Source organism: Trachinotus anak, unplaced genomic scaffold (genome assembly GCF_046630095.1).
Source record: "Trachinotus anak isolate AG129_WGS33_773 ecotype Australia unplaced genomic scaffold, CSIRO_AGI_Tana_v1 ptg000042l, whole genome shotgun sequence".
Classification (NCBI taxonomy): Eukaryota; Metazoa; Chordata; class Actinopteri; order Carangiformes; family Carangidae; genus Trachinotus; species Trachinotus anak.
The window spans coordinates 739,698-752,500 of record NW_027273893.1 but is presented as its reverse complement, the minus strand read 5'-3'; the positions used below and the strand labels follow the sequence as shown (position 1 = coordinate 752,500).

The window sequence follows — 12,803 nt, the reverse complement described above, 5'->3', positions numbered from 1 at the left end:
ACCCCCAAAGTATCTTTAACTTTAGGGATGAATTTTATTTTTTTAAAAACTCTGTAGTGTTGGGGAAGCTACTTTGAAGGCTTGTAGTTCAAACTACTTTGTAAAAAAATAAGATCAAATTACAAATATGCAACATCGTTTCCAAGTTGGGACACTGTGTAAAATTTAAATAAAAACAGAGTCCAATGATGTGCAAATCATCTAAACGCATATTTAATTGAAAATAGAACAAAGACAACATATCAAATGTTGAAACTGAGATATTGTTTTATGAAAAATATATGCTCAATTTTAATTTGATGCCAGCAACACGTTTATAAAAGTTGGGACAGGGTCATATTTATGACTGTGTTCATCTCTTCTTTTAACACTCGTTAAACATTTGGGAACTGAGGAGATCAGTTGATGGAGTTTGGAGTTTCAACGGCTCAACAGTTCGGGGTCTCCTCTGTCATATTTTTCGTTTCATGATGCTCCAAATGTTTTCAGTGGGTGACAGGTCTGGACTGCAGACAGGTCAGTTTAGTGTCCGGACTCCTCTACTACGGAGCCATGCTGTTGTAATACACTCAGAATGTTGTCTTGCTGAAATATGCAAGGTCTTCTCTGAAAAAGACGTTGTCTGGATGGCAGCATATGTTGCTCCAAAACCTGTATATACTGTTCAGCATTAATGGAGCCTTCCCAGATGTGCAAGCTACCCAAGCCATGGGCACTAATGCCCCCCCACACCATCACAGATGCTGGCTTTTAAACTGTGCACTGATAACAAGCTGGATCCCTCTCCTCTTTAGTCCAGAGGATGCGACAATGTCAAACCACATTCTGAGTGTATTACAACAGCATGGCTCCGTAATAGAAGAGTTTCATAAAGCTTAAAACAATTGATCTTACATTTGTAAACATATGTGACAGTATGTTAAAATAATGTTAAATGTAAAAACATTGGTATTTATGTTCCATTACTTTACTTCAATTGTCCACCATTTTAAAAGCTTCCATGAAGCCTACATTTAGGATGGTGACCAGGCAAACTATGTGGGTTCCACACATGTTTAACATAATGGGAACGTGCTGTTTGTTGGCCACACTATGCTCCCAGCAAACACAAAATGTCCTTGCTTAGTCTTAAAAAAAATCTAAAGTTCAATTTGTGATGTTTTGGAAATGTCATCAACCCTCTTCCCCACAGCCTCAGTTTATGTCATGGATCTACAAGATGTTGAAAACTTTCCTGAGATTCTGCTCCATGTGGACATGATTGCATTCATTTGTCAAAAGCACATTCATGCTGCCAATCTCATGTTCTACCACATACCAAAGGTGCTCTGCTGGATCCATGTGTTGCCCAGAGAAGTTAAATGAGCAATAAAAGAAAATAAAAAATGGTGAGAGTATTACAGTTTCACCTGAAATAAACATTCATTAAATATTACACATGTGTATGTTTAAAATAGTTTAACAGGTGAGAAGAAATACATTTGGTTGATAAGCTTAGCAAACAACCAATAAAGTCAAAGTTCAAAATAATGTTAATTTTCACTTTAGTCAATCAGACGCGTCAGACCACCTCCAGATTGTCCACTGACTAGTTACGTTAGTGAAGGTGAAGGGGCAAGACTCCATTGTTAGCTGAACCCTGATGTCAGCAAAGTGTTTATCAAAGCAAGTGGATAAAAAACTGAGAATTCATTGCACTGGTGAGTTGATTCAGTTTCTAGCTTGTAGTTAACTGGAGAAATTGTCTACTAGCTGGGATACTAATTTTATGTTTTGTTACTTTATGCCATTAACTTTGTTTATCTATCTATCTATCTATCTCTATCTCTCTCTATCTCTATCTATATCTATATCTCTATCTATCTATCTCTCTATCTGTGCCTCGAGATAATGTATATTATGATTTGGTGCTATACAAATAAAACTGAATTGAATGTTAAACTCCATTGATTTATGCCGAAAAACGTTAGCGATAATAGCTAATGAGTGCTATGTAAAATCCCATTTGACTATGTTAAACGTGTTAGCATCTTAAGAAACGAAACTTAAGTGGGGTTAAGTAATACCGCTGATAAGCAGGCATGTTCTGTCACCTTGGTGTATTAAAGAGACTGCTCTTTATTGTTTTTTGATGCACTTTTTGTACTATTTGTTAGTAGTTGCAGCTTAACTGCTGGTTTAGATGTATGCTAGTAAATCCCACTTTTAGCACTCATCTTTTAGTGTACAAGTATTTGAGAATACTAAGGTGCATGTGAGTAAATTTTTATAGTAATAATATAATATATATATATTTTTTTGTTTTATATTATGCACCATAACTGCAATTGAGCTTTTACAAATATTAGCTCTGAAGTAATTATTTTGGAATTCTGGTCGGAATTCTGACAACAACAGAGGTTGTAAGTTAGAGCATTGAGTTGATTTAATAAGTGTTATCTTATGACCAGAAATGCTCATAGAATTAGCATAAAGGTAATTTTATCTTGACCTTATTTTAAGGTCAGGTTTAGTTTTTGTTTGTTTTTTTTTTTCCTTTTTGAGTTGGATTGATTCTTCCTGATACAAGTGGAGACTTCAGAGGAAATTCCTGAGCCATCAGAGGAGATTTCAGAGACGACTCTGGAGATTCCAGAGAGAACCTTATTCCAGAACTGGACTGTGAGCCCAGCCCACATGGATATGCTGATGCCTGCAATAAGAAGGCTGTGAAAAGAACACTCAAGTATTCCACACCTTCTTCAAGGGCAGTAGGATTGAACTGTATACACATATACAGCTCAGGAGACAACTGATATACAGACTTTTCTTCACACCAGTTCCATCCAGGAGTGTGAGAGAGAACTGTGACTCTTACAGAAATTTCAAAAAGATCCAGGTCTATCTTTATCTTTGAAATATGTGCACAGTTTTGTTTTTTTGGTTTATTTTTCTTATGGGGAATGTGAATAGATATATAGTAACTTGAACTTACCTTGGGTCCCACCTGCTTATTACTGTTCAGTACATGCAGTCCAAGTCTACAACCGTGTCCTGTGTTTGTTTCGCCATTATCCCGATTCTCTCGGCTCTTTATACTCCTAAATTGTTCTGAATCTGGTCCAGTCCTTATAATTACTTTTATTATTTTCTCAGACTGTACTTAGTGCTATGACATACTGGTTACAGATCTGGAGACAGGGGAGGCCACTGACACTTGCTTTGTGACATGGAGCGTTATCCTGCTGGAAGTAGCCATTAGAAGAGGGTAATTAGGTAAACTGTGGCAATAAAGGGATGAACATAATCAGCATCAATATTCAGACTGTGGCATTCAGACCATAACTGATTGGTATTAAGGCCCCAAATTGAGTAAAGACAACATTCCCCACACCATTACAGCAGCAGCCTGGGCTGTTGACACAAGGCAGGTTGAGTCCATGGATTCAAATTCTGATCCTACCATCTGCTGCCTCGGCAGAAAACCATCATGGTTTTGTTGTTGGCTCCATTCAGAGTAAAAACTAAAGGGACTGTTGTGTGAGAAAAACCAGGAGATCAGCAGTTTCAGAAAAACTAAAACCTGCCTGTGAGTATATTTACCTATAAAGATCCCATCACATTTTAAACATGTACTCTATAATAAATAAAATAATTTGTCCAGTCTTGTTTTTTCACAAAAATGTGCAATAAAGCACTGAAAAGAAGTTAAAAAAAAAACACACCTACTCCATATTCCAGAATTCATCAATATGCACACATTAGAAATCTATGCAAATTTATTCTTGAACTTGGAAACAGTAGTTTGACCAAAAAAAGTGAATGAAACTCAGAAAAGATTAAGGAGGTAGACTGTGAGCTAAGTTTCTTTTTCTTTTTTGATACACAAATATAATTAGTTTTCAAAACTTTGACCACTTGACACAAGCTGTAAACTTCGGGCCAGTAATTTGCATATTGGGTGATGGCTGGTGAAAACAGGTAAAAACTAGGTCCACATTTATGAAATGATCAAACTGTCTTTAATCCTTTGCATTGTTATCTAAAGCACTTTAATGATTTGTTGTACTACCTCATGTTCCCTCAGTCAAGCTGCAAATCCACAAGCATCATAATGTCACCATGTCAGATAGACTATATAGTCATCTGTAGCCAGGGAGAAACACTGAAGAATGTATGTTACTGAATGGTAATTCACAATAGAACTAGAAAACATTGGAGACTCACCTTAAACACATGCAAATTAAACCAGATGAGTGGTAGCAAACACATCACCCATTATACAAGTGCTTTATATTCTAAGATCTTAAACTGGAGTTAAAAAGACACCTTAACCATGAATAAGTACGAAAATAGAAGTATCACACAATCGCTCAATATATGATACTGTACTTAGAACACAGCATTACAAGACATTTTACAATGCAATACATTGGTATAAGAACCATAACAAAGGTTACATGAATAGACCCATCAGTCAAAAACAGTGTTGTGCTGGCGCCTCTTGCACCAGGGTCAGTTTTATCTAAATGATCTCACTATTATTCTCTTGTAATATTGAAATTATTTCACAAAACCTTCTGCACTGTCAGTGTCGTGTTGTGTTGATGAATATGTGGTAATGAATTCATGCTTCTCTTTTTTCATCAGTGACGTGACAATCACAGGCCAGTACCTTCACAGAAGTGAATGATTAAGGACTAAATTCTGTTTTATGTACATATGTGACATGACTGTTGCTATCATAAATTTAACATAAGACTACCAATGCTTGATTCTGCGTACATAAAGGTTTCACCAGTCCAGTATCCCCGGGAATTATCTTTCATACTCAATGCCTCTGCTTTACACAATTTGTGCCAATGCAAGATGCATCCTCTTATTTAGTTTTGTGACTCTAACCCCTTAGGTTCTATCCACTGAGCCACAAATTAATTATAATCTCAATCTCTTGAAATACCTTTGCACATTTGGATCTTGGGCACTCTTTCTGGCCCTGACTTTTAATCCCTTGACCACTGGTCGGCCTTAACCATTTTGCCTTGGATGTCCAATCCCAACCAGGCCTGCCTTGGATGCCTGCTTGTCTCCTGGATTCTCCTTATCCCATCTCTCTGCCCCTGCCAAGTTGAGGTTCGGGGCTTAATGGAGGTCGACATGGTGTGTGGACTCTTGAGTGACATGAGCCAACCTGTGCCTTCCTGTGCCGGTCCATTCCAACCTGCAAAGTCAATGGACTTGGTTGGGGGGAGCCAGTGAGAATCTCTACCCCAACCCTTACCCTAACATCTGACATACCCAACATGATCTTTCCCAGACCTTAAGAATTCTAAGTGGTCTAACCTTTAACCATATGTTAACCACAGTTTATTTGCCATAATCACTATCTTTTCCCAACCATTGCAATCCTGTGACTGTCACACAGATAAAACAGAAGTAGGTCAATGAAAACAATATCAACACTGAACATTAAAAACAAACACTGACAATAAGCAAAATGTGGGGTTTTGCAGATTCTTTCAACAGTAGCAAGCAATAGAGTTAATTTTAGAGATATGGGGTCTTGAAGGCCAGCACAACATTTTAGACTGAAGTTACTAATATTGGGTTTCATATTGATGTTTTTTTATGTCAGTATCTTTATTTACACAAAACATTTTAATTCCAATGAAAAACAAGGAGTCAGTGTATCTACTAGGGTTGTGAACGATAAACCGATGCAACCAGATATTTGGTTCAACAAGTGAGAGATACGGCTGCATCGGTAGCAGCCTCCTCAATCGATACGAATTATCAATGAATTCCTAGAAGAATCGGTTATAGAGTCATGGATCGGGTATCGCGAGACTTTGAATCGGTTGGCGGCATTACACACGCGCCAGGTCTCTAAAACAACGTGAGAGCTGAGGCTGCCCGCGAAACGCCGTAGCTGCCTAGCTGGTATTAGCATGAGTGATAAACAAGGGACGACCATGGATGTATTATAAGACCTGGACACAGTGCCGCCGCTCAGCCTCGCAGCAGCTGTTTCCAGTGGCCACTCGTGGTATTACAGCGAAAAATCCCCCTGCGGCCCAAAAAGCATTTTCCCATAGACGGCGATAGTAAAAGAGAGGCCTGTAAAACTGTTAACAGGACACCTCCAGCTGTGCACACAGCCCAATATCAATCTTTCTATTCTACATTTTTAATCCATGGGGTTTTCATCTGTGTAAAAGTTTTTCAAAACTCAGAAAAGTCTTTTTTCTCTGAGTGACGTCACCACTGTGTACGTGCACTCTATCCGCGGTCCCGCTGTGTCTCGTGAACGAGCATGGTTGCTAGGTTACTGCCAGCGTCGTCAGGACGAGAACAAGTTAGTGTGAAAAGTGAATAAACACAAAGGCGAGTTTTCTTCTACACACATCAAGGTTCATTCATTTTGTGTTTTTTTTTCCGCATTTATTTGTCACTTCTTACACTTTTTTCAGGAATGTAACTGTTTTTAATCGATATATTCGCCACATAACTGGATTCACTAAGACACCAATATGATTTTTCATAACTTCCTCCATCACAGTTTCTTCAGGTATTTTAATTTAAGTCATTGAGCTTCTGTGTGATAGTTTCTGTGATGTGTGAGCAGCAGTGTCTCATCCTGACTGCAGGTCACCACCTGTCATCCGTTCGCAACAACCACCTTATTATTTTATAGATGAATGACCTTCACTGTGTCAGCGGGTTCAAACTATAACTGACTCCGGCCTGTAACCCGGTTATCGTTCTTACACTGTATGGAATCGATTCGTATCGAATCAGTCTGTAATAAAAGGATATCGTTTTTGAATCGAATCGTAACCTGTGTATCTAGATTCATATCGAATCGTTTATCACAGAGAGATGTGCAACCCTAGTATCTTCCAATTTTTGAAACTTGTCAGGATAGACAAGCCTTTGAAACAGCTTCTTGAAATGCTAAAACACATGGGACTCTGACCTAACACTAAAAAAATCTCATATAGGGTTAGCAGCTCTTTAAAGCAAGGTGACATACCATATGTATTTAATGGTGTGGATAGCCGGGGATCGATTAAAGGATGGTTTTGGTTTATTACAAACTATTATGGGTCCTAGTTTTCCAGTTTTGACCAACAATTCAGTAGTAATAACAGTAGGTGCACTAATTTTTAGTTTTAACTTCAATGAAGTGGTTTGGACAACATGGCTGAAGTTTGAAATGGAAATTGAAATTGAAAATTGAAATTAAAATCTTGTGTTTCTTGGTTGTATCAGTGTTGCTGTGTTTTCCAGATCTCAGTAATTACTTGAATGAGTAGAAAAGATGGTCAAAACCATTAAAACCATGTTGTAACAAACCAGAATTTCCCTTTAATATTTTCAGATGAATAATTTAATAAAAACACTTTTGAACAATTACACAAATAAATAAAGCACAGTTTAAAGACAAATGTATGACTGTGAGTTTTCAAGGCCTTTTTTGTGTAGCTGCAGTGGTTGACACAAGGGCAGTATGGGCAGACCAATGCATTGGTCTAAGTTTGAGGGCAGCGATATATGTTCTACAATAAATATTATATTCCTTTGTGGCTGGGCCACCTTTTTAGAATGTCACTGGCAATGAAATGTTCTGTTTTTTGCAGGAAAGTCCAGAAATTCCATCTGTTCCACATAGTGAACATTTATAGGATGTTGGATCCAAATCAGAAAATTAAGCCCTCATCCATCCAGCCTTTTGAGGCATCATTCAGTTTCCTTTTAGGAAGCTAAAGAACTGGACTAAAGCTTGTCCAGTTTACACACGTGCAGTTCTCAAAGCATCCACTCATAGATGATGTCCTTTTAGTCTTTGCTCAGTTGCTCAACTTATGTAATCCATCTGATTAACAAAATGTACTGCGGTTATAACTGCTCATTGTCACTAGGTGGAGTCAGTGTCCTGTGAACATGACTCACAGCATCTGTGTTTATACATATCCAGGTAGCACAGTTTTAGTCTCTTCACCACATTGCAGTACTGTGTGGTATCCTTGCATTCACCTGCATGGGAATAAAACACTGAATGTATTCACCAAAGAACAACATAAAATGTTAACTAAAATAAATGAAAAACTATTGACCTGACCTCTATTCCCTTGAAAGAAACTGATATGTAAGTGTATTTTTTTTTTTAGGAAATGTAGTGTTATTGAGTATGGTTTTCCTTCTTACTACCTTGACATGAACTGCTCACTTGACCAGGAGCTGGAGGGTAAATACATTTACTCATATACTGTACTTCATCAGGTAATTGTACCTTAAATCAGTATTTCCACTAATGAGACTTTATGCCTGTATTCCAGAACATTTTAACATTTTAATTTTAGTTGGCAGATAAATACACAATACAACTGGAATTACCGCCCCATGGTTGTTTTCTCCACCCACCAGCTATGTTGCATCTCCCCTTCTTGAGTTACAGCATTGAATAATGGCCAGTATTTTTACAGAACATTATGATGTCACTGTAAAATTGACCTTTGACCTTTTGGATATAAAATGTAATCAATCCTTCATTTTGTCCTCATAGACATTTGGTTCATATGAATTGATGAATTATGGCCAAAAACATGTTTTGTGAGATCACAGTGACCTTGAAATTTGACTTTTAACCACCAAATTCTAATAAGTTCAACCTTGAGGCCAAGCGAATGTTTGTGCCAGATGTAAAGAAATTCCCTCTAGGTGTCACTGAGATATCACATTCACAAGAAAGGGGCGGCGGCAAGAAAAACCAAAAACATAATCTGTCCAATTTTGGCTGTCGCTGGCACAGAGACATAAAAATTGCTGCAGCAATCACACTAAATAGCTACTACTCCTAGGTAAGGATGGCTAGAAACATGACTCAGTTTTTAAAATGTGAAGCATTACTAGGTCATATAATTAAGATTTAGCCATTTTTAATGAAGAGTGCATAAAATCAATCTCAAAAACTGTAAAGCCTACAGAAATTAAAGAAATTAAACTAACTACGACAGCATGTGTTTGTATGCATCAATTGCAAGAACTGACGTCAGGGGGTGCAGCGATCACAATTTAGTATTTTTGTGTAGTTGTAAATTAATCACAAGCAAAAATTTACATAAAAATTTAAAGAAAGTTTCCAATAATTGCACAAATACATTTATTTCCTTGGATTTAAATGGGTTTAAATTTCTCTGCAGATCAACCACTGCTTATAAACTATCATACAAACTATTTAACTGCTGTATTATTTCTGGAAGAGTTTCTTGATTATAATGTCAGATTTCTAAAACTAAGACTCTATAAGTAAAAGTGCATTAAAACTGCTGACTGTTTTAACAAGGGATCCTTGGTGTGGTGTAACTATTCAGATACAGACACACACCCGTGTGCATGCACAAGCGCAAAAACTTACTCCCACAGGCGATCGTGTTGCAGTGCTGCCAGGTGGGGGGCTGTTGGAGCCATGCACAGTGCTGGTCTGCCAGTATCCTGTTACTCTTGCGGTGAACACAGTCCATCCTGCGTGACTGAAAGCCACTCCCACAGACTACAGTGCATGCCCGCCATGCACCAGGACGCCACTGGACATCACATAGGTCTGAGGAACAGTTGCGTACTGAAACAGGCCTGAAAGAGATTAATTTTTGTTTGTCTTCAGTGTTACTCATTTATTGCTATAACATTTTGCACTCCACTTTCTCCAGGGACCTGTTTCCCCCAGCGGATTCATTCAGATTAAACCACAGTAAATCACTGTGTTATTTGATAACCTTGTATGGAATGGGTTCATTTCAGAGAGTCACATAAAAAACAACAGCCTGCTATCAAACTGATCAGATTACTGGGAACATGGAGTCGTCACTCCTACTGGAGCCTGACATGGAAACAAAGACCACCAAGACACATAGGTTTTCCTTCCTGGTTGTATCAGAAATATAGGTGGGACATGGGTATGGATGTGGCCAAATCATTATGGCCAGGTGACTGGGTCCGCGTAACTCAAAAATGAATGGTTGCCAGATATAGTTAGTGAGCAAAGGTTTTGGTCTTTTTGCAGGCACGATAGGACCAAACTTGTAAACCTTACTGTGACAACCCGTCTGTTGTTTGCCAAGAAATGGCCTTAGCATGTAACACCCTCTAAAACTACTAACTGAGATTATTATTATTCTATTATTATTTCTGTTTATGTATGGATTTTTCCAAGTTTGTCTTAAACCAATACTCTCAATGAAACAGTATGAACAGGAGGAGGAAAATTACAGCAATCAAAACCTGATTCAATGTCCTGTAACAAATAAAAACAAAACAAAAAAAAAATCTAACCAGCCTTTACTTATTTAGCTTTAGTGGGCTAACTGTGTCATTGTCCTGACTGCAGTACTTTACGCAGAGACATGAGATTGATATCTATCCTGTCATCTGACTCTTGGAAAGAAAACAATTTAGCTATACTGTACACTGGATGATTCCTTTAAATTGGCTAAAAACAATCACACCAAACAAGAACTCTAGCAGTGACTGGCACCTTCTTGAACAGCAAATCTTATACCTGCATCTATATCTATATAATACAGTAATTCAGAAACATATGTATAATGTTACTTACTTCTGGTATTTCTCTTGATTTGTATGTGTTCTATAACAAATGTTACTTTTAAAATTCTTAATATATGACGTGTTGATGTTACATGTGATGACTTGTAATTTTAAACCCCGTCCTTTAATGTGAATGCACTGACAGCTTGGATAGTAAAGTTTACAGTAAATGGAGCCATTTAACAACCAGCTTTGTGAGAACATAGGTCTGACATACAGTGACGTATTTTTGTTGTGTTTGAGTGTGTGTACCTGTCCCTGAGATCACAGTCTGTGTATGAGGAGCCACTGGCATGTTGGCAGATGACAGATCTCTTCTGAACAGTAGTGGTGGGGCCTAAACACCTCCCTGAACACTGAAATTGAGTAACAAAGAATTCACACTTAACAATACATTTCCATTTCTACAGTGTGTAACACGCACACATTTGATTCAGTGTTTAAATGTACCTTTCCCCATGGACTGGTTACCCAGGTGGGACAGTTATGGGCAGTGCACAGCTCAGTGTCTATGGGCTGGCTCATCCCCTCACAGGCAGCTGTTGACAGGGTCCTCACTCCACCTCTGGCATCCAGCTGCTGACAGGATACCTGCCTCTGTTTCCAGCCACTACCACATGAGGTCGAGCACTTCGACCACTCTGAAACCTGCCATCTGATATGATGAAATGAATCAAGAAATACAGATACAATCGTTTCACAATGAGGGATAACTGTGTATGCATTGCTTTGTAAGATATAATGCATATGCGCATACATCTGCCTCAACATAGGTGTTTTTTGTTTATTTTTCATTTAATTATATATCATTTCTTACTCTCCCATACTCCCTCTGCCAGGAGCTGGTTCTGTATTTGAGCCAATCAGATGATCTGTTTCCTGAAATGCAGGGCATCCTGACATCTAGATATGAATTTACCTGGGAGGGCAGTCCTGTCTGTTGCACGGACCTGGGGAGGTGATGGGTTTTGGTATGTGCTGACACATGGTGGGCTGAACATCCTTTCCATCCAGAGTGACACAGTGAATCCTCCGCAGCCAAGTTCCTCTGTTCCCACAGGAAGCACTACATGTGATCCAGTCCCCAAAACGCCAGCCAAACTCTGTGGACCCAAATGTAAAACACAACCAGCAAAAAAGAGATTTCAGAACAAAAAGCTTTAACCACCATCCAAGGATTTGCTAATCTCAGTGTACATGAGAGTTTTGCTCATATTCTCAATTTTTAATTTCAGATTTTGAAATGCCCAACATAGGTAGGAGGTACAAGGTAATTAGACACTGAAGAGGCACTGTATGATGCATAATAGTAAACCTGAATATTACTGAGTTACTCTGTGGAACAGCTTAACACGACATACTTATGGAAATCACTATATTTATTTGTCCATCCATCCATCCATCCATCCATCTCTTAATAAGACCAGCACTTACTTATAATATGGATGAAAATAGTAATAAATTTGCAGCCATAATACTCTTTGCAGAACTGGCTATTGGCCTATCATTTGGAACTAAAGTGCAAACTCTAGAGGTGTTCACTAGTGATCTTGATAAGTGTTTATAATAGGAGATGCATGATTAAAGTCTGCACGTGTATTGATAATGTAGAACAACTTAGATTGGTGCAGAATTAGAATTGAGTGTAAATTACCCAGTTCATTTCTTTCATTATTTTTTTTTTAGCTCAAAGATATTTTATTTTTAAAATATAAAACTGAGGAGTGCATCCATATTAAAGAAGCTGGAGCTAATTATTATTTGGCATTTTCCTTTGCTTCCTTTGATAAATTACATTTAAAAAGTTACTTTTGGACCTAATGATTGTGCTATGAGTAACAGGATCACTAAAATTATTCCAGTTCCAACTGTGAGAGAACATGAGTGTCTGAACCAAACTTCAGGACTATCTATCAAATAGTGGTTGAGATATTTCAGTCTGGACAAAAATATTGGACTAACTGACAAACCCACCAACAAAACAAACAAAAAAACCAACCAACCAAACAAAAACAATTACATTTACATCATGAGCCTTCAGTACTCTCTACTTGTATAATATATGAAATCTATATGTACTTGGATGGCACCAAGTACCCACGTATTACTGGGTAATAATCCTTAACCAAACGCTAAACTTTACCAGGAAATACCCCTCTGAGCGGTCTGGAATTCAACCTGTGTTTCGACTGGAAGAACCAGGGTCTAAATTGACCTTC

General features: G+C 38.0%; 1 protein-coding gene across 8 annotated transcripts in view; it reads right to left on the bottom strand.

The window, feature by feature from the left end:
* Positions 1 to 2,513: 2,513 nt before the first annotated feature.
* adamtsl3 (ADAMTS-like 3) overlaps positions 2,514 to 12,803 on the bottom strand; it is a 228,076-nt gene continuing 217,786 nt past the window's right edge. For 7 of the 8 annotated variants that reach the window (XM_071472974.1, XM_071472976.1, XM_071472978.1 and 4 more), the window contains 5 exons: positions 11,504 to 11,687; positions 11,035 to 11,239; positions 10,837 to 10,940; positions 9,398 to 9,612; positions 2,514 to 5,200 (listed from right to left, as the gene is read on the bottom strand). In XM_071472974.1, coding sequence (XP_071329075.1) covers positions 4,983 to 5,200; positions 9,398 to 9,612; positions 10,837 to 10,940; positions 11,035 to 11,239; positions 11,504 to 11,687 — 926 coding nt within the window. In that variant the 3' untranslated portion in view covers positions 2,514 to 4,982. Of the gene's footprint in view, positions 5,201 to 6,062; positions 8,017 to 9,397; positions 9,613 to 10,836; positions 10,941 to 11,034; positions 11,240 to 11,503; positions 11,688 to 12,803 lie in introns of those variants that run through there. The other variant, XM_071472975.1, reaches the window with a different exon arrangement.